Source organism: Taudactylus pleione, unplaced genomic scaffold (assembly GCF_031769625.1).
Source record: "Taudactylus pleione unplaced genomic scaffold, aTauple2 ptg000043l, whole genome shotgun sequence".
NCBI classification, from domain to species: Eukaryota; Metazoa; Chordata; class Amphibia; order Anura; family Myobatrachidae; genus Taudactylus; species Taudactylus pleione.
The window spans coordinates 15,132,398-15,159,200 of record NW_028284445.1 but is presented as its reverse complement, the minus strand read 5'-3'; the positions used below and the strand labels follow the sequence as shown (position 1 = coordinate 15,159,200).

The window sequence follows — 26,803 nt, the reverse complement described above, 5'->3', positions numbered from 1 at the left end:
GCAAAAGTATTCAACTCCCAAAAAGTCAACACATTTACTGTATTACAAATGACACACAGTTTGTTCCAGACAGTATTTGTATTGTGAAGCAGTAGGCTCCATTTTAAAACTCCTACAGGGGTATTGAATATGGGTGCGATAACATCGTTTTTGCGTTAATATCGGAGCTATGACGTCATTATCGCAGGTTTTAGTTTAACACTGTATTCAATATCAAAGACTTGTCGCAGTTTTGAAAAGTCTTTGATAAAAAACGGGGATACTTTTCACCATTGAATAGGTGTCGAAAAAAAGTGCAGAATTGGGGTTTAGGGGTGCAGGCTTAAAAAAATAGCCTGCACCCCTGGGACTGACATTTAAAAAAGAACTGTGTCAAAAAAAGTTTGAATAAAAAATAGGGACACCCCAAAAAATGAATTTAAAAATTGGGGTGAAAAAAAAAAATGGGAAAAAATTATACAATAGGGAAATAGGTTCAGGGCTATTCTGCATGTATGCGGCAGGTGTTTTCTAGAATAGAATTATAGCAGCAGGTGCACCAATGCAGAATTTTAAAAAACTTACTTTAGGGACATCAAAATATGCTAGTACCCATTTTCATGTACCCCAAATTTGATGGGACCACTTAAAAAAACGAAAAAAATAACCTAAGTGCTCTTCTGCATCACTTCTTCAATGTCGGGCAAAAAACACCTGCTGCGGCTATTTAAATCCCCGACTTTCAATTAAAGGCTAAAACGGGGGTACCCATAGTGTTCCCCCATGTTTTTACAACTTTATGGGGGTCTTACAATTATTTTAAGGAAAAATTCGTAACTTTGCGCAAATCCAACTTCGGAGTTTCCCGTTTTTGTTAATTTTATATTGAATACGGGGATAAGCGGGAGCGCGCACCATACTTTAACGCAGGAACAAACTCCGATATGAATACCCCTCAAAAAGTCCATTTTAAAACTCATAATTTTTTGTTTTCTCTTTTTAAACTGAAAATTGTTGTTTGCATAATTATTCAATCTATTATAAAGTCAATTTTAAAACTCATAATTTATTGTTGAAAAAGAAAACCCTCTGTAAATAGTTGTTTGCATTAGTATTCAATCCCTGTGTGTGGAAACTTCAGGTTTACATGAAGCAGAGGAGTCACCAGCTCTGGTGACACCCGGTGCGCACTCTGGATACCTCCCACGCGCTGGATGCACGTCTGGATGAAAAGGGGGTATGGCCAAAATAAAGGGGCGTGGCCTCAGGGGAGATCGCGATAACATCAATCCGGGGGCAGCCCAGCATCCCAGGAGATGTTGGGCTGCCCCCGGAGACTGGGCAGTCTGCACCGTCGGCTTCTGTTCTATGACGGGAGCCGCGTGCTGAAGGAGAATGTCACACTGCAGCACCCAGCTCCTGTCACTGCAGAGGAGCCAGCATTTTGGTATCACCCCGTCTGAGAGTGACACCCGGGTGCGGCCCGCACCCCCCTCATGATGCCACTGCATGGAGGAAAGATATTGCCCTATCAAATTGACTTTCAAATAGCCTCTAACTGTGAAGCATTAAAAAATGTTAACTTGTATGGACAAAAATTTTATTTAAATACTGTAAATCTGCCAATGAAGACCAAAGAGCATTCTAAGAAAATGAACAATAAAGTTGTAGACATGCACAAGATACAGTAGGAAATGGCTGCAAAATAATATTGTATATCCCAGTTAGCACTGATGGACTGGTGAGGAACTGGAAGCTGCATCATACTACTCAGGCGTCCCACAAAACTCAGCATCAGAGCAAGAAGGAGACTTGTGAGGGAAGCCAGAGAAGCCAACTATAATTTTAGAGGAGCTACAGCGTGCTAGAGCAAGCAGCATCTTTCAGTTTTTATTTATTAAAAAAAATTAAAAAATCTGCAGACAAATAAATTAATGAGTTTGTAAATTCTATTTCCCATGGTCCTGGGGGCGGCACTGGCACTGCCCCACAGCTCCTGCACCTGGCTAGCAGGGTGTCTGCAATGGCAGAAGGGCTGCTTCACTGCAGGTACGCACCCCGCAGTGTGAGAGCCACCCGGAGTGTCCAGACAGCTCTCCACTCTCTACTGTCATCCGCCCCGCCCCCTCACACTATGTCACGGGTTTAGAGGCAGGAGAGACAAGTGGTAGCAATGAGCCCTGCCCCTTCGCTATGTGTGTGTGTATTATATAATATAATTTACTGTACGCTTCGGTTTGATAATTCATTGAAACTCAATGTCATACCTGGACACATTCTTCTATTGTCCACCTACCTTTGAGCATCTTGACAGCTACCTGTAGAGACACCCCTGATTTGCTAATACCATATGCAGTAGCAGTGACCACGTTTCCAAATGCACCGGAACCGATAGCATCTCCTAAAGTTTACAGAGTATAAGATTAATTCCTGGGTGTTCTCCATGTACCTACAGTCAGGTCCATAAATATTGGGACATTTACAGAATTTTCAGATTTTGGCCCCTATTCACCACCACAATGGTTTTGAAATGAAACAAACAAGATGTGCTTTAACTGCAGACTTTCAGGTTTAATTTGAGGGTAATTACATCCAAATCGGGTGAACGGTGTAGGAATTACAACAGTTTCAATATGTGCCTCCAACTTTTTAAGGGGCCAAAAGTAATGGGACTATCAACTCAAAAGCTATTTCATGGACAGGTGTGGGCTATTCCCTCGTTATTTCATTATGAATTAAGCAGGTAAAAGGTCTGGAGTTGATTCTAGGTGTGACATTTGCATTTGGAATCACTTGCTGTCAACTCTCAATATGAGATCCAAAGAGCTGTCACTATCAGTGAAGCAAGCCATCATTAGGCTGAAAAATCAAAACAAACCCATCAGAGAGATAGCAAAAACATTAGGTGTGGCCAAATCAACTGTTTGGAACATTCTTAAAAAGAAAGAACGTACTGGAGAGCTCAGCAACACCAAAAGACCCGGAACACCACAGAAAACAACTGTGGTGGATGACAAAATAATTATTTCCCTGGTGAAGAAAAACCCCTTCACAACAGTTGGCCAAATCAAGAACACTCTCCAGGAGGTAGATGTATATGTGTCAAAGTCAACAATCAAGAGAAGACTTCACAAGAGTGAATATAGAGGGTTCACCACAAGATGCAAACCATTGGTGAGCCACAAAAACAGGAAGACCAGATTAGAGTTTGCCAAACAACATCTAAAAAAGCCATTACAGTTCTGGAACAACATCATATGGACAGATGAGACAAAGATCAACTTGTACCAGAGTGATGGGAAGAGAAGAGTAAGGAGAAGGAAAGGAACTGCTCATGATCCAAAACATACCACCTCATCATTGAAGCATGGTGGTGGTAGTGTCATGGCGTGGGCATGTATGGCTGCCAATGGAACTGGTTCCCTTGTATTTATTGATGATGTGACTGCTGACAAAAGCAGCAGAATGAATTCTGAAGTGTTTCGGGCAATATTATATGCTCATATTCAGTCAAATGCTTCAAAACTCATTGGACGGCACTTCACAGTGCAGATGGACAATGACCCGAAGCATACTGCAAAATCAACCAAAGAGTTTTTTAAGGCTAAAAAGTGGAATGTTATGCAATGGCCAAGTCAATCCCCTGACCGGAAACCTATTGAGCATGCATTTCACTTGATGAAGGCAAAACTGAAGGGAAAATGCCCCAAGAACAAGCAGGAACTGAAGACATTTGCAGTAGAGGTCTGGCAGAGCATCACCAGGGATGAAACCCAGCGTCTGGTGATGTCTATGCATTCCAGACTTCAGGCTGTAATTGCCTGCAAAGGATTTGCAACCTAGTATTAAAAAGTGAAAGTTAGATTTAGGATTGTTTAGTTTGTCCCATTACTTTTGGCCCCTTAAAAAGTGGGAGGCACATATAGAAACCGTTGTAATTCCTACACCGTTCACCTGATTTGGATGTAATTACCCTCAAATTAAATCTTAAAGTCTGCAGTTAAATCACATCTTGTGTGTTTCATTTCAAAGCCATTGTGGTGAATAGAGGCCAAAATATGAAAATTCTGTCAATGTCCCAATATTTATGGACCTGACTGTATCTCGCAGAATAATCATCATTGTCTCACCAAACTCCAGATTCTCTCTTGGGAACTCCCATTTTTTTAAGTCATACTCCAAAACGCTGAAATCAATATAGATGTATTCATTATCCGAGGGCCCGATGTACTGTATCATTTGTAACTGACTTTCATACTTGTATTGCTTTATAAAATGTAAAACAGACAAGACAAGTAATGCATATGATAAACTGAAATGCAGAATGCGTTAATAAGGTGTGCTAAATAACATAACGGAGGAATAGGTGTTACGTTACCTTTTTGTACCGAGCCAGAACAAATACAAATAAAATTGCAAAACACAGGACACCGGATCCAATTACATATGGAAGATAAAAATTATTTTGTGCTGCAATACAAAAATAGTGTTTAATTGTACTTTAAGTATACTATATTACGTAAACTATGCACAACTTATTTTAGAAACAAAAAAACTAGAATTTTACAACAGAAAAGAACCAATTAACTGATATAGGAGCTAATTTAGACCCCCTCACAAGCGGGCGCTCGCTCGTACGCGGCCGATGTTATGCATTTGCGCATGCATCACAGTGCGAGTGCGTGAACTAGTTCGAGCGATTGGGAAGTGCTCGTTCACCCAACAAAGACAGCCCAGTGGAATGAGTGACAGGAGAGGCCGTCTGTTGGTGGTAACAGGGGCAGGCCAGTAGTAACGGGGGTGTGGAGGTGCGAACGCAGGCGTGCCTGAGTGTCTCAACGCTGTTTCAGAGGCGTGCATAATTAACAGGCAGCATCATTGTACATGTCACCTGGTTGGTTTTTACACTGGAATGCTCGCAGTGCTTACGGTAGGGTAAAGGCAACCGCAAGTGCTGCGGTCAGATACGATGGAACCCGATGTACCGATGGTTGTATATACTTCCTGGAGATGAAATGCGCTAGTGGGTGGCTAAAGACAGGCTGGTGGGCGTCTGTAAACACAAAGTAATCGCTCGCCAAGACATAGTGGGCGTGCTTATGCCTTGCCGTGCGTTCGCCTGCCTTGACGACACTGAATTTGCATACGCAGGGAGCAAGCGGCCGCATCTAGCGAACGGGTCTGAATCAGGCCCATAGTCCTTTAAGAATTAGTTGCATTTTGTTACCAAATAAGCTCTACTCCAGTTTCTAATAATATTTTACCAATAGCCCCCATAGAAAATAACTCACAAAGTATATTCAAGATGAAGGTTTTGTTGAGCTGGACGTCATTATTTGCTATGTAGAATAAATACTCTCCCGGTACATGTTTATGGTTGCAGTACTTGGATGTGCTGTTTAAGAAGGAAGAAACATTCCCTTTAAAGAATTTAAGATGACAATATGAAGAGCAGGTGTGGGAAGAGCACCCACAAGTAAGACCTTCAGGGGTTGCATCCCAAGAAATACAAGTATGGGGTGCACAGTAGTAAAACTCTTCTACAAGTCAGTGGTCAGTAGAGAACGTCACATAGATATTTATAGTATGCAGTCACCATGTCTTCATTCACTATGTCGACAATCACAGTGTTGAGTGTTGACAAAAGGTCAACATTCATGATGTCAGCATTGAAAGAATATCAACATCGGAAATGTGGGCGGTTTTATGAGGCTAAGAGCTAGGGTTACAGTTGGTTTGGGGTTTCCACTAAGGTTAGGGTTGCCGTCAGAGTTACCATTAGGGCTAGGGACAGAATGGCAATATACACAGTATGTCGAAATTCTAACAATGTCAACATAACATCTGTGTCGGCATGCTGAATGTCAACATGGTCAATGTTCCATGTAGACATTCTAATGTCGATATAATAATTGTCGACATTGTGAATGTTTAACATATATACCAAGCTTGATGTTTGCAATGTTTAGCAATATCATTATGCCATGAACGCCTACTGACATATGTAATACCGGGAAACTGAGGCGCTAACAAAAAGGAATAATGGCTCATTGCCAGCTGTTTCCTTTACCTCCTTGTTGCCAAATATTGACAAATTATTTAGCTAATCTCAAAGCAGCAAGGTGGTCCAGATGTGTCCTGCTCCATCTTTGCTGAATACGCAGGAAATCGCGCCATGCATGGCACGAGGCGTGTGCCCCCGAGCAGATACGCGATCTGCATTTGCACCCGCATCGCCATAGGAACGCATGGTGCGATCGCAGTGCGCGCCATAGTGAATGCTGCTGCAGATGATCGCATGACGCAATGCATGCGCACGTTTGTAGCACGATCGGCTAAGATGTAGCAGGACACATCTGTAATTGCGATGACTAGAAACCCACATTCCATGTGGGTAAAATACCTGTTAAAAATAAACCACACATACACACACAATCACATGAAAAGTTACCATAATAGCAATGATAAAGGTACCTCTCTCCCTTTTCATTTGTCAGAATAGTACATGGGAAGGCGTTAGACTGGTGGATCCACGCACACCTGACTGCCGGGTACGCCTTAAACTCTACAACAAAACAAAGATCTTCCATTCTGTCAATGTCATATTTATTGCTTGAAGTGTTCATGTCAATGAATCCCTTATCTATAATGAAACAAGGACAGTACCATATTGTTATTAGGTTAATTTATGTCTTAACATTTATTTATATACTGCTAGCATATTCCAGAGTGCTTTACAATGGGGGGCAAACACATTAATAAAACAAGATTGTCTTTTAACAGACAAAGAAACAGGAACTAATAAAAAGCAAACGTATTGAGCATTTTACACAATTTGTTGGTGGACAGAATTTACTTCTGAAGATACAGACCCATAGGGCTGAATTAAGGCTTGTGGGGGTCCAGGGGCAACTAAGTTGTGCCCCCCCCCTCCCTGGCTGTCACAGGGAGGCTAACCCCTGGGGGGTAGTGCAGATAGGTAGTGGTGAGTATGGAGGGCTCAGGGAGGTAGTGCAGATAGGTAGTGGTGAGTATTGAGGGGTCAGGGAGGTAGTACAGATAGGTAGTGGTGAGTATGGATGGGTCAGGGGGTAGTGCAGATAGATAGTGGTGAGTATGGAGGGGTTGGGGGTAGTACAGAGAGGTAGTGGTGAGTATGGAGGGATCAGGGAGGTAGTGCAGATAGGTAGTGGTGAGTATGGAGGGGTTGGGAGGTAGTGCAGATAGGTAGTGGTGAGTATGGAGGGGTCAGGGAGGTAGTGCAGATAGGTAGTGGTGAGTATGGAGGGGTCAGGGAAGTAGTGCAGATAGGTAGTGGTGAGTATGGAGGGGTCAGGGAGGTAGTGCAGATAGGTAGTGGTGAGTATGGAGGGGTCAGGGAGGTAGTGCAGATAGGTAGTGGTGAGTATGGAGGGGTCAGGGGGGTAGTGCAGATAGGTAGTGGTGAGTATGGAGGGGTCAGGGAGGTAGTGCAGATAGGTAGTGGTGAGTATGGAGGGATCAGGGAGATAGTGCAGATAGGTAGTGGTGAGTATGGAGGGATCAGGGAGGTAGCGCAGATAGGTAGTGGTGAGTATGGAGGGATCAGGGAGGTAGCGCAGATAGGTAGTGGTGAGTATAGAGGGGTCAGGGAGGTAGTGGAGATAGGTAGTGGTGAGTATGGAGGAGTCAGGGAGGTAGTGCAGATAGGTAGTGGTGAGTATGGAGGGGTCAGGGAGGTAGTGCAGATAGGTAGTGGTGAGTATGGAGGGGTCAGGGAGGTAGTGTAGATAGGTAGTGGTGAGTATGGAGGGGTCAGGGAGGTAGTGGAGATAGGTAGTGGTGAGTATGGAGGGGTCAGGGAGGTAGTGCAGATAGGTAGTGGTGAGTATGGAGGGGTCAGGGAGGTAGTGCAGATAGGTAGTGGTGAGTATAGAGGGATCAGGGGGTAATGCAGATAGGTAATGGTGAGTATGGAGGGTTCAGGGAAGTAGTGCAGATAGGTAGTGGTGAGTATGGAGGGGTCAGGGAGGTAGTGCAGATAGGTAGTGGTGAGTATGGAGGGGTCAGGGAGGTAGTGCAGATAGGTAGTGGTGAGTATGGAGGGGTCAGGGAGGTAGTGCAGATAGGTAGTGGTGAGTATGGAGGGGTCAGGGAGGTAGTGGAGATAGGTAGTGGTGAGTATGGAGGGGTCAGGGAGGTAGTGCAGATAGGTAGTGGTGAGTATGGAGGGGTCAGGGAGGTAGTGCAGATAGGTAGTGGTGAGTATGGAGGGGTCAGGGAAGTAGTGCAGATAGGTAGTGGTGAGTATGGAGGGGTCAGGGAGGTAGTGCAGATAGGTAGTGGTGAGTATGGAGGGGTCAGGGAGGTAGTGCAGATAGGTAGTGGTGAGTATGGAGGGGTCAGGGGGGTAGTGCAGATAGGTAGTGGTGAGTATGGAGGGGTCAGGGAGGTAGAGCAGATAGGTAGTGGTGAGTATGGAGGGATCAGGGAGATAGTGCAGATAGGTAGTGGTGAGTATGGAGGGATCAGGGAGGTAGCGCAGATAGGTAGTGGTGAGTATGGAGGGATCAGGGAGGTAGCGCAGATAGGTAGTGGTGAGTATAGAGGGGTCAGGGAGGTAGTGGAGATAGGTAGTGGTGAGTATGGAGGGGTCAGGGAGGTAGTGCAGATAGGTAGTGGTGAGTATGGAGGGGTCAGGGAGGTAGTGCAGATAGGTAGTGGTGAGTATGGAGGGGTCAGGGAGGTAGTGTAGATAGGTAGTGGTGAGTATGGAGGGGTCAGGGAGGTAGTGGAGATAGGTAGTGGTGAGTATGGAGGGGTCAGGGAGGTAGTGCAGATAGGTAGTGGTGAGTATGGAGGGGTCAGGGAGGTAGTGCAGATAGGTAGTGGTGAGTATAGAGGGATCAGGGGGTAATGCAGATAGGTAATGGTGAGTATGGAGGGTTCAGGGAAGTAGTGCAGATAGGTAGTGGTGAGTATGGAGGGGTCAGGGAAGTAGTGCAGATAGGTAGTGGTGAGTATGGAGGGGTCAGGGAGGTAGTGCAGATAGGTAGTGGTGAGTATGGAGGGGTCAGGGAGGTAGTGCAGATAGGTAGTGGTGAGTATGGAGGGGTCAGGGAGGTAGTGGAGATAGGTAGTGGTGAGTATGGAGGGGTCAGGGAGGTAGTGCAGATAGGTAGTGGTGAGTATGGAGGGGTCAGGGAGGTAATGCAGATAGGTAGTGGTGAGTATGGAGGGGTCAGGGAGGTAGTGCAGATAGGTAGTGGTGAGTATGGAGGGGTCAGGGAGGTAGTGCAGATAGGTAGTGGTGAGTATGGAGGGGTCAGGGAGGTAGTGGTGAGTATGGATGGGTCAGGGGGGTAGTGTTGAGCCACCCAGTCACCTTTGCAATACTGGTCAGTTGTGGGTAAATGAGACCACTACACATGTACTAACATTATGCCATACTGTAGTGCCCCCCATATTATGCCACAATGTAGTGCATCTACATTATGTCACACTGTAATGCCCCTCTCATTATATCACACTGTAGTGCCGCCATTATGTCACACTGTAGTGCCTACACATTATGCCACCTGAAATGCCCACACATTATGCCACCTGTAGTGCCCACACATTATGCCTGAGTGTAGTGCATCTACATTATACCACATTATTTATAATGCCCTCCACATTATGTCACACTGTAATTCCCCCCCACATAATGCCACACTGTAGTGCCCCATTATGTCACACTGTAGTGCCCACACATTATGCCACCTGTAGTGCCCATACATTATGCCACACTGTAGTCTCCACACATTATGCCACCTGTAGAGCCCCCACATTATTCCACCTGTAGTGCCCACACATTATGCCACCTGTAGTGCCCACACATTATGCTACCTTAAGAACCCCCACATTATGCCACCTATAGTGACCACACATTATGACACCTTTAATGCCCACACATTATACCACCTGTAGAGCCCCCACATTATGCCACCTGTAGTGCCCACAGTGTACTCACCAGCAGCAGCCTCAAGCAACAGTTAGAGCAGCAGTCACAGCCTCACAATGAGTCACACTGTCACACCCATGAGGCTGCGCTGCTGCTGGGTCAGAGGCGCATGTGATGGGCTCCTCCAATCAGAGCTCAGCACATGCACCTCTGACCCCACTGCAGAGACTACTGGGAGTTATTATTACCCAGTAGTGCACTGCAGTGTTGAGACTGACTGCACTGTGCTCCAATGGTAGAGCTTATTTCCCCTTCGTGCTAGGGACCTGGAAGTGATGTGAGTGAGGGCGGAAGTGCAGTTCCATGCTCATTAAGGCCATAAAAAAGAAAGCTGTGCGCTCGCCATGCTTCGGACTCGGTGGCTCGCCACAACATTATATTCCCCCTCTATGCCCACGTGGATGGTAGGGAATGACGTTGGACAGTAGTTTATGATGTCAGGGTCCTCTCCGCGAAGCGAATTTAGACACTACCGTGCTCCAATCCCCTGTCTGGGTCAGCCACAGCCTTAATGACTGCCCGGCAAGCAGCTGCACTGCACCTGCCATATGAACAGCGCCATAGGCCACGTAGGGCTGTGTGTAATAGTGGTGGGGGCCCCTTTGTGTGTGGGGGGCCCGGGACTACTGCCCCTGTCACCCCCCCCTTAATCCGGCCCTGCAGACCCATGTTGAGACTAAAAGCATTAGGATAAAATAATTATGCTACAGTGGACCTCCACGATGCCACACTGTCTCTTACAGGAAGGGAAGGGAATGGGCCACATCACTTCTTAATAGAACTCCCATGTACCCCCTAGTGTGTGTTTGTGTGTGTGTGGAAGGGGTGGGAGTACACTCTAGTGGAGCAAGTGAAGATATGACTGAGATATGTGCAACCGCTGTTTAATAAAAAATCGCAAGGTCTGTCTGTATACCATGTGCAACACTGAATTAGAGCCCAAGTGTAGCTGGTTTAATGACAAACTTATAAAATAAAATAAAATAATTATTTTAAGTAAATGGTACATTTTATTGTACAAATGGTACATTACCTAAAAGCGTAATGTTTGCTGACTTGCTTGGATGATCTGAGGAGAAACAAGTGACATTGGGGCTGTCTCCTCTCTCCATCTCTGGATATGATGCAAACAGCACTCTCACCATACTAGCATCACGATCGTAAGCACTTTCTTCAAAGCAGTGCATCTGTGTAGAAAATAAAGTCTACATTAGTAATATATTATTATATATATTATATATATACATTATTCCCCAATTTACCATACTGGAGTCACAGATATCTATTCTATAGTATAATCAGGTAGTTGCCTCAAGAAACAAATGCCTCAAAATGTAGTGTCGGAAAAAGTTGTACCGGCCTGGCCCCCTGAGTAAGTACATCAACTCAAATTTGTGGCACTTAAAGGCTTAAGGGATCTATGTACTAAGCCTTGTATAGAGATAAAGTGGATAAAGTACCAACCAATCAGCTACTAACTGTAATTTTTCACAGCCTGTAAAGTGACAGTTAGGAGTTGATCGGTTGGTTCCTTTTCTCTATCCACTTTATTTGTCTCCTCTTCCTCACCCCAACACTTTTGCTCCACCTCCCCTTCAACTGTCTTACTCTATTCAAACCCCTCACTCAGGGTCTGATTCAGAGATGGACGCAATGGCAATGTTTTCACCAATGGCTGATGTTTTTTCTACTGTGTATGCTTCGACGTTGCACTGCGTACGTGCCGTGATGATCTTGTGACTGCAGTCACAGAGAGGATTTATCTGCAACGTGATACACTGTCAGGGATTGTTTGTGGGTATAACGGGCAAGGGGCATACAGAGCACGGCTGGGCCCAGGTGAACGGGGTGTGGTCTAAACACGGGAGGTGTGACCACACCCCCTGGAGCTAAAAAAACCAACACTTTTTCAGTGCCGCCGCTGCGTAGCGGCTCTGCGCGCTAGGGAAGGGGGCGCCGTGAACCCCTCCAACTGGCGCAAAGCCAGGGGGGGTGCGATCACTGTGATCGCTCCTCCCCACAGGCATAGGAGACTGCTGCGGCTGTTGCTCAGTATCCCACTGCTGCCCAGCACACACAGGCCCTGATTCAGAGCCGGACGCTGTGACAGAGCGCTCGCTCTGAATCAGGGCCGTCCCTCTTAGTTTTTAGAGCGGCCTCCTGGCCGCTCGCATAGCTGTGGGTTACCACCCACAGCTATAGCGAGCGGCCAAAAAGATGGTCGCGATGGTCAAGACCATCGCGACCATCGGGCTTGCGACGAGACCCTTGCTGTAGGGTCTCGTTGCCGCAAGCCCTGGAGTGCTTTTGGCTCTATCAGAGCCAAAAGCACTCCCACTGACATCACTTGTGATGTCAGTGGGGCCGGCCCCAGACAGTAGGCGTTCCCATGGGAACGCCTCTGTCTGGGCAGCAACGCCCCCTGCACGCCCACCAAAGGGGTCTGAATTAGGACCTAATTCAGAGGCGGTCGCAAGAAGCGATCGCTCTCTCTGAATGAGGGTGGGCGCTTCTTTTTTTTTGGTGCGGCCTCCTGGTCGCTAGCTAAGCTGTGGGTTACCACCCACAGCTTAGATAGCAACCAGGGTGATGGTCGCGATGGTGATCACCATCACCGCGATGGTGACAATCGCAAGCCCCAGGGAGCTTTCTGCTCTGATGGAGCAGGAAGCTCCCCACTGACATCACTGATGATGTCAGTGCGGCCACCCACAATACGGTAGGCGTTCCTTAAGGAACGCCCCGTTTTGGAAACCACCCCCCCGGCCCGCCTACAAAAAGGGTGGAGCTGTCGATCAACATCGACAGCCGCTCCTTTTGTAGTGAGCTCCGGAGCGAGAGAGTTTCTCGCTCTGGGGCTTGCACACACACAGCGCGGCCGCTGCGCGTGCGCAGGGCTACCCATCGACCCGGTTGCAAGCACATTGGTGCTTGCGACCAGGTCTAAATGACCCCCACTGTGTACTGGGGCAGGGCCGCAACTAGGGGGGGGATAGAGGTGCATGTGCACCGGGAGGGAATTGCGGGGGGGTGAAAATGCAGACTCTGCCATCCGAAAATGGCCGCCGCCGAAGAGGAGACTAATGCTAGAGGTCCTTACTGGACCTCTAGCGTCTGTCTCTTCCTTGGCGGCGGCCATTTTTGGATGGCCGTTTCAGCAGATTCCATGCGGACTAGCCGTCCGCATGGACTCTGCTGAAAACGGCCATCAAAAGATGGCTGCCGCCAAGGAAGAGACAGATGCTAGAGGTCCTACTGGACCTCTAGTGTCTGTTAGCAGAGCGCAATGCACACAGCGTTCCCGGAAGTGCCGGGAACGCTGGCGCTGCAGGGAGAGGATGCTGAGAGCTGCATCTTCTCCCTTCAAACCCCCTTGGCAACGAGCATAAACCCCCCTGGAAACGAGCATGGAACCCCATGGCAACGAGCATGGAACCAGGGACGTCTGAGTAATGCACTACCTTATGGAGGAGCAAGGACAAAATCCAGGTACGGGAAGGGAGGGGGGCGCAAAATTGCTGCCTTGTACCGGGTGACAGATATCCTAGTTTCGGCCCTGACTGGGGTACTGTGATGGAGGGAGGGGTGAGGGAGGGAGGGGTGCGGCGCTGGCCCCCGCCGGGCCCCTCTAGCAAGCCTCTTGGCGCTCCTGGTAAAGGGGGATAGCAACTCAATGAAAGGCGTGTCATGATTGGTTTCAGGGCACGTTTCAGCCTGAAACTGCTATACTATACGCAGTTGCAAAGACTCTGGCGTCTCAGTTCCAACAGCCAGTAATCATAGGGTTGCTCAGAACTATACATCCAATGCTGCGTCTCTGTACACAAGCGTTTGGATTTGCAAAGCTGACAGTGTCGGCGTCTCAACACAAATCCTGGTGACGTTGACATTTGCATATTTTTGGACAGCCGCTGCATACAAAAACGCAGTCGCGACAAGATTTGAGTCCATCTCTGAAGCAGGCCCTCTCTCCTGTGCATCACTGACACTGGGGGAGGAGTCAAAGTTCATACCAACAGTCATTACATGCCAACGTGAGAACATCATTTTTATCAGCAGCCAATATTATTACAGTATATACATTTGAGTCAAAACAAGTTAGGGAGGATAATGCTCTATTTCCTGCAAAGAGTGCAGCATAAGCACAAGAGGGTTGATAAACATGCATATGTTTTACTTGAACATTATATTAATAAAATAAACAGAGGCTAAGGCCAGTATTCAATTTGAGACGAGAAGTCCAGACTTTTCGCCTGCTGGACTTTTCGCCTCCTTCGCCTGTTTTCCAGGCGGAAAAGTCTAAAAAAAACAGGAATTTTCAGGAAATCATACTAGGACCCCCCTAAAGATGTCCAGATATGGGGGATCACTATGGGTACCCTCGTTTTTGCCTGCTGAAGGAAGTCGGGTTTTTAAATAACCGCGGCAAGTGCATAAATGCAACTATGAAGAAGCGGTGAAGAATAGTACTCAACGTTTTTTTTAGGGAAAAATAACTATGGCCATTAAATTTGGGGTACATGAAAATGGGTGCAAGCATATTTTTAAATCCCTGAGATCATTTTTTAAAATTCTGCAAAAATGCACCTGCCGCTACTCCCGTAATGAAGAAAACACCTGCCACATATAAGGGAACCCCTCTGTACTCAATTCCGCTAATTTAGAAGTGAGTTCCCTATTTTTTATTTTTTTTTGAAACCCCAAAATGTAAATTAATTTTTTGGGGTGTTCCTATTTTTTTTTTTTTTACTTTTTTTTAACACAGATCATTTTTAGGGGGCATTTCCAAGGGTGCAGGCTATTTTTTTGAAGCCTGCACCCCTAAACCCCAATTCTGCACTTTTTTAACTTTTATCTTTGTTTTTTAACATTGACTTTTCGCACCGGCGACAAGTCAATGTAATTGAATACGGAGATATTGGAAATAGGCGAAATGACGTATTGAATATGGCCCTTAGAAGTGAGAATACAGTACATCAACGCACCTTCAGCTCTGCTTAATACACATCTTACCTTTCTTTTGCTTTCAATATCCCATTCAATTTTAAACTTATATGAGTTGTATCTTGCCCAACACCGGACAACGAAGGGTTCTCCAATTTTAAGGAACATTTCAGGCTGAGGTCTGTCAGACGACAAATCTTGATAAAAAAATAACAAGAAAAATTTAGTTTTGTTATTTTCCTTTTTAGAAAGAGAGATCTATACTGGATAAAGGGCCTGATTCACGTAGGCAGCATTGCAATTCCGTCTTTGCTAATATGCAAATGCAGCAGGAGGTGTATGACACCCCCTGTATGACACCCCTGCTGCGTTTGTGATCCCAGCACTGCGACCCAGGTCACAGGCTGGGATAGCCATTGCGCTATCGGTCGTGAAGGTGGACTGCGCCGGGCTGCCAGCCAGCTGAGTAAGCCTCAGCTTACTCAGGCTGGCCGGCTTACGAGGCCAAGAAACTGCATCCATGGACGCAGTCCCTGGCCTTGCCACTCCCGGAAAACGGGGCGGACTCGCCCCAGTTTCTGGGAGCGCCGGCCAACCCTACCCCTACATCGCCCTTTAAATGCCTCTGCCTGTTAATCAAGCAGAGGACTAGAAGGGGCTGCGTGCGATGACGCAGGACCCATTCTGAACACTCGTAGAATGTGTCCTGCGCACAATCTGTTATTTTGCACAGATTTTTTAGATCTTTGGAACTTATTCAGGATTGCACACAAGTTTATCCTGATTATTGGGAATCTGGGCCTGATTCTGACCCGCTCGCGAGCCCTGGACGCTCGCAAGTGGGTCGATGCTGCCAAATTGCGCGTGCACACGACGGAGGGCGCACGACGGAGGGGCCAAGCCATCGTTATGGGTCTCGCACCAAAGGCGGCGTGCGGTCGATGGTGAGTGACAGCACACCCCCTTTGGTGGGCGTGCCGGGGGCGTAGCTGCCAGACGGAGGCGTTCCCATGGGAACGCCTACCGTCTGAGTCTGGCCCCACTGACATCAGTAGTGATGTCAGTGGGAGTGATTTTGGCTCTGATAGAGCCAAAATCACTCCAGGGCTTGCGGCAGCGAGACCCTACCGCAGGGTCTCGTCGCAAGCCCGATGGTCGCGATGGTCTTGACCATCGCGACCATCATCATGGACGCTCGCTATAGCTGTGGGTGGTAACCCACAGCTATGCGAGCGTCCATGAGGCCGCTCCAAGTTGAGGGAGGAGGGCCCTGATTCAGAGCGAGCGCTCTGGTCAGAGCGTTCGGCTCTGAATCAGGCCCTCTGTGTTCAGCACTGCACTTGCGTACAATGCTTAATTAGCCCCAAAGTTCTAAAAACAATATGTGCGAAATAACAGAACATTGCACCTGCTGTAATTGTAGTTTATGCTGCTTTTGTACATTATAAAGAAAGTGATATTTTAGTAATGGTGCTCACGGTATGAATATACTCCTCACTGTCCCAAATTCCATCACTAATGGTTTTAACTGTGTGGATAACATGGGATCTATTAGAAATAAGTAAATAAATAAGTAAATAAAACTCTAAAATGTACTTACATAAAGCCAGGTGTCTTAATGGATAGCTGACCTGTTGGGGAATTATCAGAGCGGAGGAACTTAAGATGGGAGGGGAAGCAGTCAGGAAGCCGACGGACGCCATCCCAGACCGCTGGCTTCCCGACTGTCTAATCCTGGCAAGGTGCAAATGACATTGTCATTTTATCTACGCCGGGAGCCCGACACCCGGCTTACCGATCGAAGGTAAGCCGGGCATGGAAATCAGCGGTTTTAGGGCTCCCAGGGGGGACTTAGGGTTATGAACCCCCCCTGGGAGGGTTAGGTTTAGGCTAGGGGAAGGGGGGGTTAGATTTAGGCACTTAGAGGGGGGCGTAAGGGAGAGGCACTGGAGGGGGGAGGGTTAGGGTTAGGGGGGGGGGAAGATTAGCGGTACTTACCTTTAGCAGCAGTCGGGATCTTCACCCCTGCCGGGCATGCGCTGTCGGGATTTGAACCGCCGACCATGCGGCCGGCGGTAATACATACCGATCCCCATGGGAGATGGCTAGCTGGGGCATGTATACCAAATCTATCCCTGGCAGCTAGCAGACAGAGAGACCCCCGATGCTGAGTTGGGGAGTTCCCAAATGCTTGATTTTGAAGCGAGTGTGGCAGCCCATGAAGAGGGCATAATTAGCAACAAGCTATAATCTGCCTCATGCAAAGGGCAGTGTATGTAATACATATTGACAGACCCTACATTAGTACTAGGTGGCAGCTGTGTGCAATGGAGGTTAGTCCACGCGCAGATAAACTGATAAACTTAACCAGGGAATGGTTTATCAACAAGTAGAAACAGGTGCAGGATAACACAGGGTTAACAGTATGCAGCAGGTATATGATGCAATGATATCCAGTTGCAGCCAGAAGCATACAGGGTATGGTGGGTATTGTAGTGCACCGAGGTGCACTCATATTTCAAGGACTTATGCAGTTGTGACAGCAGGATGTTTATAGTGGAAAGTGGTGGTGACACGATGGAGGAGTCACTCTGGGACACGAATGGGCTACGGTGAGCGCCTCTGTGCCTCTGGTCAGCTGATCGCCGGGATCTTGTTCTAGGACCCCGGCATCTGACTCGTGCTGTAAGCCGGCATCTCATGCCGGGGTCGCAGTGCAAGAGCCCGACAATCAGCTGATTGGAAGCACAGGGGAGCTCACTGGATCCCTGATCACCGTGCAGGTAAGTGCCAGCTTAGTGGGAGAGAAGGGAATTGCGGGGGGCGGTCTCACGCGTGAGGGGGGGGGGGCAATGGCGGTGCATTTGCAGAACCAGTCACAGGGTATTTTTGGCAAAAAATACCCTGAGAAGTGTGCGATGAAGATTCGCAGGGACAGAGCTTTCTCGTAAGCTCCGTCACTGCATGAGATATTGCATACATCCTTGTGATGTATTCAAATATCGCATTACGAATCCTGGCAAATTTAGCACATCACATCCGCATCTGAGATGGGTTGTGATAAATAGGGCACAAACTGTGAAATAAAATTGACATTATTGACAACACAGCACATGAGCTGAAGTGTTACCTATTGTATAAAGCTGGCTGCACTCTCTACCGAGTGCATTGGCAGCACAACACTGGACAACATTTCCCAGGAGGTAACTTGCTTGTAGTTTGTGCTGCACATGTACAATCCCATAAACATCTGTCTCATTGTATGTAGAACCTGTCTTGTTTTCACACCTGTAATAAGAATACCAGGACCAAATTACTAAATGGCACAGCAGGACCAAAAGCGCTGACAGGCAGTAAAATAGGAGGGGGAAAGTAAAACCCAAAATGTAGTAATGAGAATTATGAGCGTAAGAGCGTTAGGACAGTTACTAGTGGTGATGTGTTTGCATGAAAAGAAAAAAACAACAACTATAAGATATATAGAAAGGGTAAATTACAGTACTTGGTCTACTCACATGAGCCCAAGTAGCTTACTGTTCCTTACTGGTAAATTGGTTCCCTTTCTTTATATATTGGAGCTACAGCATCCTTAATCTGTGCTGCTAGTGACTCCTCACATTAACACTCTTTGACTACTTAGCCGCCAGTGGACTACATGAGTATCTTGAGGACTTTCCTGTCACTGACCAGCACTGTTTTCACTCTATTGACATCCTGCTACTCAAATGATCTGGCCGTAGGTCACTGGACCTACACACAACTGCAACAGTGATTTCTGTCCCTCTGAATTCATGGTAATATACATGAAAGGAGAAAGAGACATGTAAAGCGAGGGAAGCTGAGCTAAGGGAACAGTAAGGATGCCTGGCATCCTGGATTTTGATTGGGAGTAAGAAGCATCCTGTGGAGTTTCCCAAGATTCAGGTTTCATTGTGGTATTAGGATTTGTCTAACCAAAGCAACGGCCAACGGCTTCTAGAGTCTAAGAAGTCCATTCATCAACACTTGAGGATTGGGACTATTGATTATAAAGGTAAAGCAGGAGATATCAGTGATATCTCCTGCTTATCTTTCAGCCCCAATCTGTCCTGCAGTCCCCATAGTATGGGGTCCTAAATTCATCAAGTACCAAAAATATAATATTTTCGGAGCTTGACCGTGGGAGCATTCACCATCTTCAAATGACATTTGCTCCCGCATTCCTGCTCCGGGTTGATAAGAGGGATCTGCCCCGTCCGGTTCCTTCCGCTGGACCCCGTGGCTTTGTGCGTCACTGCATAGGGGGGACCACTACTGGGGGCACTGCATAGGGGGGACTTGTACTGGGGGCACTATATAAGGGACACTACTGGGGGCACTGCATAGGGGGGACTACTACCGGGGGCACAACATAAGAGGCACTGCATAGGGGGGACTACTACTAGGAGCACTGCATAGGGGGGGACCACTACCGGGGGCACTGCATAGGGGGGGGACTACTGGGGGCACTATATAAGGGGCAGTACTGGTAGCACTGCATAGGGGGGACTACTACTGGGGGCACTATATAAGGGGTACTACTGGGGGCACTGCATAGGGGGGACTACTACTGGGGGCACTATATAAAAGGCACTGCATAGGGGGAACTACTACTGGGGGCACTACATAGGGGGGACTACTACTGAGGTCACTGTATAAAGGGCACTACTGGGAGCACTGCATAATGGGACCACTACTAGCGGCACTGTATAAGGGGCATTACTGGGGGTATTGTATAAGTGGTACTACTGGGGTCACTGTATAAGGGGCACTACTGGGGGCACTGTATAAGTGGCACTACTGGGGGCATTGCATAAGAGGCACTGTATTAGGGTGCACTGTATAAGGGGTACTATTGGGGGCACTGTATAGGGGCACTGCATAAGGGGCACTGCTACAGAGTGCCCAGAGTGATGAGAAACGGTGGTGTGTCATGTTGACACTCCCCATTTTTCCAGTGGCCATGTCCCTTGTTGTATGTGACCACGTCAACATTTTCAGCGTGCGCACATACTTGGGGGGCTTAATTTTTTTACTTGCCCTGGTCTCCAAATACCCTAGTTATCCCACTGTATAAAATGTATTAATGGACATCCAAAGCTATTCAGTCTGGCCTTTGCCAAAACTCTCTAACGTGTCTGAGAACTATTGTTAAAGTACTGTAGCTATGGTTTAATGAATATAATTGGGTTGCCTTGCCTGATTTTTATTTATTTACTTTCTAGTAAAGGAACCTGGCATATGCCGGGGTCACCTCAGCCTCTGTCCTACCCCAGTTGCGTCCAGCCCCATCCTCTCTCTATCTCGCGCCCCCTACCTACTACCCCTGCATACTTAACCCATTACCGGCCGGTCCTCCTCCTAGGCTAAGTCTATCCCATCTCCCTAGCAGTGGAAGCTGTTGGGGTGCACACTCTGGCTCCCAATGCACACGCATGTTGGAGACAGACCTTACACAATTACGAATTTTTCTCTAAGGGTCCCAGGCCCCTCTTTCTCTCCCCTCAATATTTTCTCCTCATATCTTTCCTTTCCCTCTTCCTCCTTTTTGCTCTTTGTTCCCACCCCAACTCTTTCTCCCTCCTCCACTGTTTCTCTCTATCACTGCCACCTCATCCTCTCTTGTGCATCACTGACACAGGTGGGATGGGTCATAGTTCATAATAACTGTCATTACATTCCTTTGTAACTACATCATTTTAATCAGCAGTTAATTTTATTATATAAGATTATTATACTCAGTCCCTTGACATACAAGAACATCTTCTCATACCCGCCAATAGGTGAGAGGCACGATACCCAATAAACTGCAAGTGCAGGGGAACCTTCAGTTAAACAGATGACATTCTTCTCTGATATTGTAAAATATGGTTTCCTTGGTTTGCCTGAAACAAAATATTAAGAATATTTGATCTGAAAATTTAGTATTTTAAAATATTCATGACACAACAAATACAACTGAATCCTTTTCACGAATCAGAGTTTCCCAACCAGTAAAATTTTTAATTGTTTATCAGGATATTGTTTGTTACAGTATGTGATGACACACTAAACAAAATGAAAGATACAGGCAGGTAAAAGAGATTCAATGGAGAACGTGGTGAGACTGGAAACAACTTCCGGACGAGAGAAGTTCTATTAGACACTGACTGTGACTATTGTGACTAGCCAATCAGTCAGCTAGGGGGAGGTGGAACTGGGCCTTAGGAGTTATTGGGACCCATTTATCAACGAGTTTTATCATACGCAACAAGTCTCTCCCAACTGTCATTTTTCAAACAGATGACAGTTAGGAGCTGATTGGCTGCAGCACCATTATTATATGCAACAAGTTTTAAAGCTTGTAGCGTACGAGCGTATGATAAAACGCATTGATAAATGAGTCCCTTTATGTATATGATGTGCAGGGACTCCAGCCTCTTGGTTTGCTGACAGCCCTCGCCCCTACCCTTCTTTCTTTACAGTGTAATATCAGAAGGGTCTGGCAGATCAAATAATTTGTGGTGCACAGCACAATGGCATGTCGGCTGTTACCCTCTACCCGGAAGGCCAGTGACTCCATCTTGCCAGATGGGTCTCACCTTATTGGCATGGAAATAGAGAAGATGTTGACTTCTAACTGGGCACCTTGGGGCTGGATGATTACACCCCACTTTAAGGCTACTGTGGCTGCAGTGCCTTTAACTTAACTGCCACTAAGAACGTAGAATACTAGTGATGTGTAGTGGCCCCCAGACCCGCCTATTTCCCAGCCTATCTATGTGCACAAAACTGACACCTCGGCCGCACACATGCACACTCATATGCAGTGACAGGACATTCTTTGTGTTTGGAAATGAACTCTCATGTGCTTTTAGTTGACTGTTGGCTTACTCACTTTTTACTTCCACTTCAAAATGTATGATGTAGCTGGATACTTCATGTTTTATCATCAGCGTATATTCTCCAGCTTGTTTTTCAGTGACTCTTGTCAGATGCAAATAAATGGAACGTCTGAAAAAAAAAAAAAGTTAAATTTTACTAATGTCGATCATTCTTCCAATGTGATCATGCTGAATAAATGAACATTGCTTCATATACAGACATGTTTCACACAGATATACAGTATTTTCTTCCCTCTGTTGGGATTGGCATGTGATTACTATTGCGGTGCGGACATTCTAATGTTCTGATCTGGCATCAGATTGGCCCTCTATACACTCTAAGCAATAAATACAACCTTAAGGGTCTATTTACTTAGATACCTTAGAAAAGAAGATATTCTACCACTGCTCATCACAATGATAGAAACTCATATTTACCAGAATGCTTTGCCTTCTGGCAACACTGGCAGCATTTAAAGTACCCCTTGCCTGGACAGTTAGTTGTCAATGTGTGCATGCGGCTTATCTAGTTTCTAAAAAATAAAAAAAAATAAACTTGTTTAAAAAAAAGAAAAACTGTTGAAAGAAACCTTAATAAAGAAAAAATCGGCCAAAACTCTTGCAGCATTCTTTCTGTGAACACACCCTGCGCCATGACAGCAGAATGCCCTGGTGAAGGCTATGGGCAAAGGCTCTCATGATGGTAGCTGGCAGAAACTATCTATATCTGTGGTGTTAGAATTGGTCACTAAGGAAGTAGCCAGTTTAGATCTGTTCTTCTTCTGATTAAATACAGTTCCCTGTGGTCATTACTGACAAGTCTGTTTTTTTGTGTTAACACTATATTAGGACGCTTATAATATTGGTGTATATATCATGGGTGTTTTGCAGGGCCATCTTAACGTATAGACACACTGGTCAGCTGCCCAGGGCCCCACAATTCTAGGGGCCTTTTGACAGGGCATCTACATAGAGTGTGCGGCTGTTCGCTCCGCAAATAGGGCAGCCAGCTGATAGGCAGGCAGAGAAAGTGGCTTCCTGACCGCTCTGATTGTAAAGTACAACCAGTCAGAGTCAGGGCCGTAGGGAGGGTGGTGCGGCCGGTGCCTCCGCACAGAGCGGAATCCTCCACCGGCACCGGCCACACACTTCCCGGTGCCGGAGGTCTGCAGGAAGAGAGACCTCCGGCATGTGGTGCGCCCTCCTCCCCCTGGAAGAAAAGGTAAGTGCTCAGGGGGAGGAGGGGGGCGGAGAGGGAGCGAGAGGGGCGGCAGTGCTGCACAGGGCGCACTGCCGTCCAGCTACGGCGATGGTTAGAGTGGCCAGACAGCATTCTCTGCCTGCCTCCCAGTCTGCAACCACAGAGCCACATTTAGGGGGTGGAGGCAAAGGGGGCACAATCACAGCTGCAGTGAAGAGCAGGAGCTGCACTGCAAGCTGGGGAAGAGAAGAGGGATGCGGAATCCGTAATCCTTGCTTTACATAATGTTTTTATTTATAAACATTGATTTTGTTGAAAGTACCAATGAATCAAAAGGCTAATTTTGTTGACCGATTACATTTGTATTCCCGTGAAACGGTGGGTAGGGGCCCCAGTGCATTGCTTTGCCCAGGGCCTACTATGCTGTTAAAACAGCCCTGGCGTCCTGACTCCAAAATCAGTAATTACATCTTTAAATAATATTTTCATTCTTCTTGGATATTTTTCTCCTCTATATTAGTGTGAATGATGCGTGAATTTCACTTCACTTTCCTAGTGTGGACCACATACCTAAAATTAAGGAACACAGAAAAGGGAGGATTAGGAACTTGGTCAGTGGGTTCTCGAAGCTTCTAAACCTGCATTTCCCGTATAGTGAAAACTGTGGATTGTTAAACAAAACAGAAAACTATTTTACCACATACTAGTGGGGGAGATGTACTAAGCCTTGGAGAGGGATATAACGGAGAGAGAGATAAAGTGCTAATCAATCAGCTCCTAACTGTAATTTTACAGGCTGTTTGAAAAATGACAGTTAGGAGCTGCCATTTATCTCTCTCCACTTTATCACTCTCATAGGGTTATATTTACTAAACTGCAGGTTTTTAGAAGTGCAACCAATCAGATTCCACTTGACATTTACCTAGCACCTTCTAGAAGATAATAGCTAGAATCTGATTGGTTGCTATGGCCAACATCTCCACTTCTAAAAGCCCACACTTTAGTAAATATACCCCCAAGACTTAGTACATCTTCCTTGGAGAATTCCCAATGCAGAATTATATCTCTAGGTTACTAATGTAAATCAAGTGCACTTAATCCAGTGGCGTAACTAGGGCAGGGCGAGCAGGGTGCGTGCCCTGGGCGCCGTGGGACCAGTGGCGCGGGGGGGCGCCACCGGCCGCGGTACCTGCCCGCCCTAGTTAGCCAGTGTAGCGCCGACCGCAGTGAGTGCGGTCAGCGCTACACATTTATACAGGACCGGTGCTAAGCTTCCAGCGCCGGTCATGTGCTGCACAGCTGAGCCCGTTCCCTCCCCCTGAGTGCTTGCCCAACAGCGCCAGGAGGCGGGCTCATGCTGTGCATAACACATGCATCGCCGCCAGCGCTGGCGGTGATGCGTGTGTTAAACAGCAGCCAATGAGAGTCAGATAGACTCTCATTGACTGCTGCAGCACCCACTGCAAGAGCCGGGCTTCCGTCCAGCTCCTGCAGTGGGTAATGGGACAGACGTCATGACATCATGACGTCTCTCCCATAATGCTGAGCGCGCCAGCCCGGGAGGCACCGGCGGTGGGAGCGGTGTCGTGGTCCAGAGCAGCAACGTGCATTCAGGTAAGTATATTTGTATATATATATTTTTTAAACCTGTCTGCACTAGTGCGGGCACAACGGGGGAGGGGGTGGCTACTACTGGGGGGACCTCTACTGGGGGTGGCTACTACTGGGGGCACCATTACTGGGAGGACCTCTACTGGGGAGGGGCTACTATTGGGGGCACTTAATCGGGAGGAGGAACCTCTACTGGGGACTACTACTTGGGGGGGGGGAACTACTACTGGGGGCATTATAAAAGGGGCCTACTACTAGGGGCACTGCACTGTGGGGACCACTACTGGGGGCAATAATGGGAAGGACCACTACAGGGGGCACTGGATAGGGGGGATCACTACTGGGGGCCTGCATCAGGGGGACCACTAGTGGGGGCACTGCATGGGAGGGGAGACTACTGCTGGGGGCACATTGTAAGAAGCTTACTGCTAGGGGCACTGCACTGGGGGGACCACTACAGGGAGCACTAGATAGGGGGGGGATCACTACTTGGTGCCTGCATAAGGGCGACCACTACTGGGAACACTGCATGGGGGGGACTACTGCTGGGGGCACTATATAAAGGGCACTGCATGGGGGGGAGGGCTACTACTGGGGGCACTATATAAAGGGCACTGCATAAGGGGATACCACTACATGGTGCACTGCATTTGGGGGGACCACTACTGGGGGCACTGAATAAGGGGAACTAATTGGGGGCTGTATAAAGGGGACCACTACTGGGGATACTGTATAAGGGGCACCACTATGGGCCTGCATAAGAGGGACCACAACTGCATACTGGGGTTACTGTATAAGGGGCACTATTGGAGTTATAGGAATGTTCAGCATGAAAATAAAGGGGTGTGTCATGTTGACACGCAGCATTTTTAAGTCACCACGCCCATTTTTTTCCACACATATCAAGGGGGGGCCTCCCTTTTCAAGTTTGCCCTGGGCTCCAAATACCCTAGTTACGCCACTGACTTAATCTCAGTTTGTTGTCCCCCGGATTTAGTGGTAATAAGTAGAGATGTGCGGTTCGGTTCTCCAGGAATCCGATACCACCCGAAATTCGTGAATCCAGGTAAATCCAAGTCACGGTTCTAATCTCTTGAGGAGATCCATGTAAATCCGGGTTGCAGTTCTGACCTTTTTGCCGTTCGGAATTCGGATTTTAAATCCGAATTTTGGGGTTTGGATTGAATGAATTACATGATTTTAGCTGTTTTTCAAACTTTTTATCTAGTTTTTATTTAAAAAATACAGATCCAAAACCAACACAAAACCCTTGAAGGAGGTACAGATCCAAAACAAAAACAAAAACACAGGAGTCGGTGCACATCCCTAGTTATAATAAGCCCCAAGACAAGGTGCATATATTTGTTGAGTAATGTATATAGAAATAGAGTGCAATAAATTGCTTCTTTACAAATGAGGTAAGCAGCCAAAACAAATGCAGGATTTGACGATGGTCAAGAGGACAATTTGACCTCTCAAGAGGCAGCAATTTTAGTGCTCTAGAGAGGCTAGTAAGCCACGTGTATAGTCATTAGTATGGAGCCTTAGGTGACTTCAGATGCTCTGAATCAACTGTGCGTGTTAGAGGTACCTGTACTCATTGCCTTAACTAAATTAGATATAAACAGTTCTCCTGTTTTGTTCTCCATAATTTAATTTTGGCATAATCTGACATTGTTTACAAAGGTGTTTAGTTTGGGGCTTTGCAGCTGCAGAGGTTATTGAGTTATTGTAAGACCAGGCCAGAGGAGGTTAAGTGGTTAGTATAGAAGCGCGGTTCGGTTTTCCTGAAATACGAACACACCCGAACTAGTCGAACTTCCAGTTTGGTTCTGCAGTCGGTTCCAAACTAGAATTTAAAAAACTAATTTGGGTTTTTGGTTGCATGTAAATAAACAGGTCCAAAATAGATGTTTTATCGATTTTTTATTGATTTTTGTTATTGATTTTCATAGATTTTTAAGGAATTGAAAACTAAATCCGAACCAAAACACTTGAGGGTGGTTTTGCTAAACTCAAAATACGATGATGAATTAGAACCAAAACAGGGGGGGGGAGGCGCACACATCTCTAGTGGTTAGGGCATAACCAGCTGGAAGGGGACATTCAAGGGTTAATATGAGCAGATGCTGTATTTTAAAATTATATTAGCTTGGACTGTGACATCCTCTTGTCCAGCATGGCAGAGATAGGCCTTGTTTTTGC

General features: G+C 46.8%; 1 protein-coding gene across 1 annotated transcript in view; it reads right to left on the bottom strand.

Annotated features, from left to right (window-relative positions):
• Window positions 1-26,803, bottom strand: part of FLT3 (fms related receptor tyrosine kinase 3) — a 210,091-nt gene that overhangs the window by 110,469 nt on the left and 72,819 nt on the right. The window contains exons 4-13 of the mRNA XM_088460269.1: window positions 21,801-21,916; window positions 20,697-20,808; window positions 18,036-18,193; window positions 14,975-15,102; window positions 10,995-11,148; window positions 6,454-6,622; window positions 5,271-5,374; window positions 4,358-4,449; window positions 4,110-4,245; window positions 2,276-2,380 (exon numbers count right to left, since the gene is read on the bottom strand). Coding sequence (XP_088316395.1) covers window positions 2,276-2,380; window positions 4,110-4,245; window positions 4,358-4,449; window positions 5,271-5,374; window positions 6,454-6,622; window positions 10,995-11,148; window positions 14,975-15,102; window positions 18,036-18,193; window positions 20,697-20,808; window positions 21,801-21,916 — 1,274 coding nt within the window. The remainder of the gene's footprint in view (window positions 1-2,275; window positions 2,381-4,109; window positions 4,246-4,357; window positions 4,450-5,270; window positions 5,375-6,453; window positions 6,623-10,994; window positions 11,149-14,974; window positions 15,103-18,035; window positions 18,194-20,696; window positions 20,809-21,800; window positions 21,917-26,803) is intronic.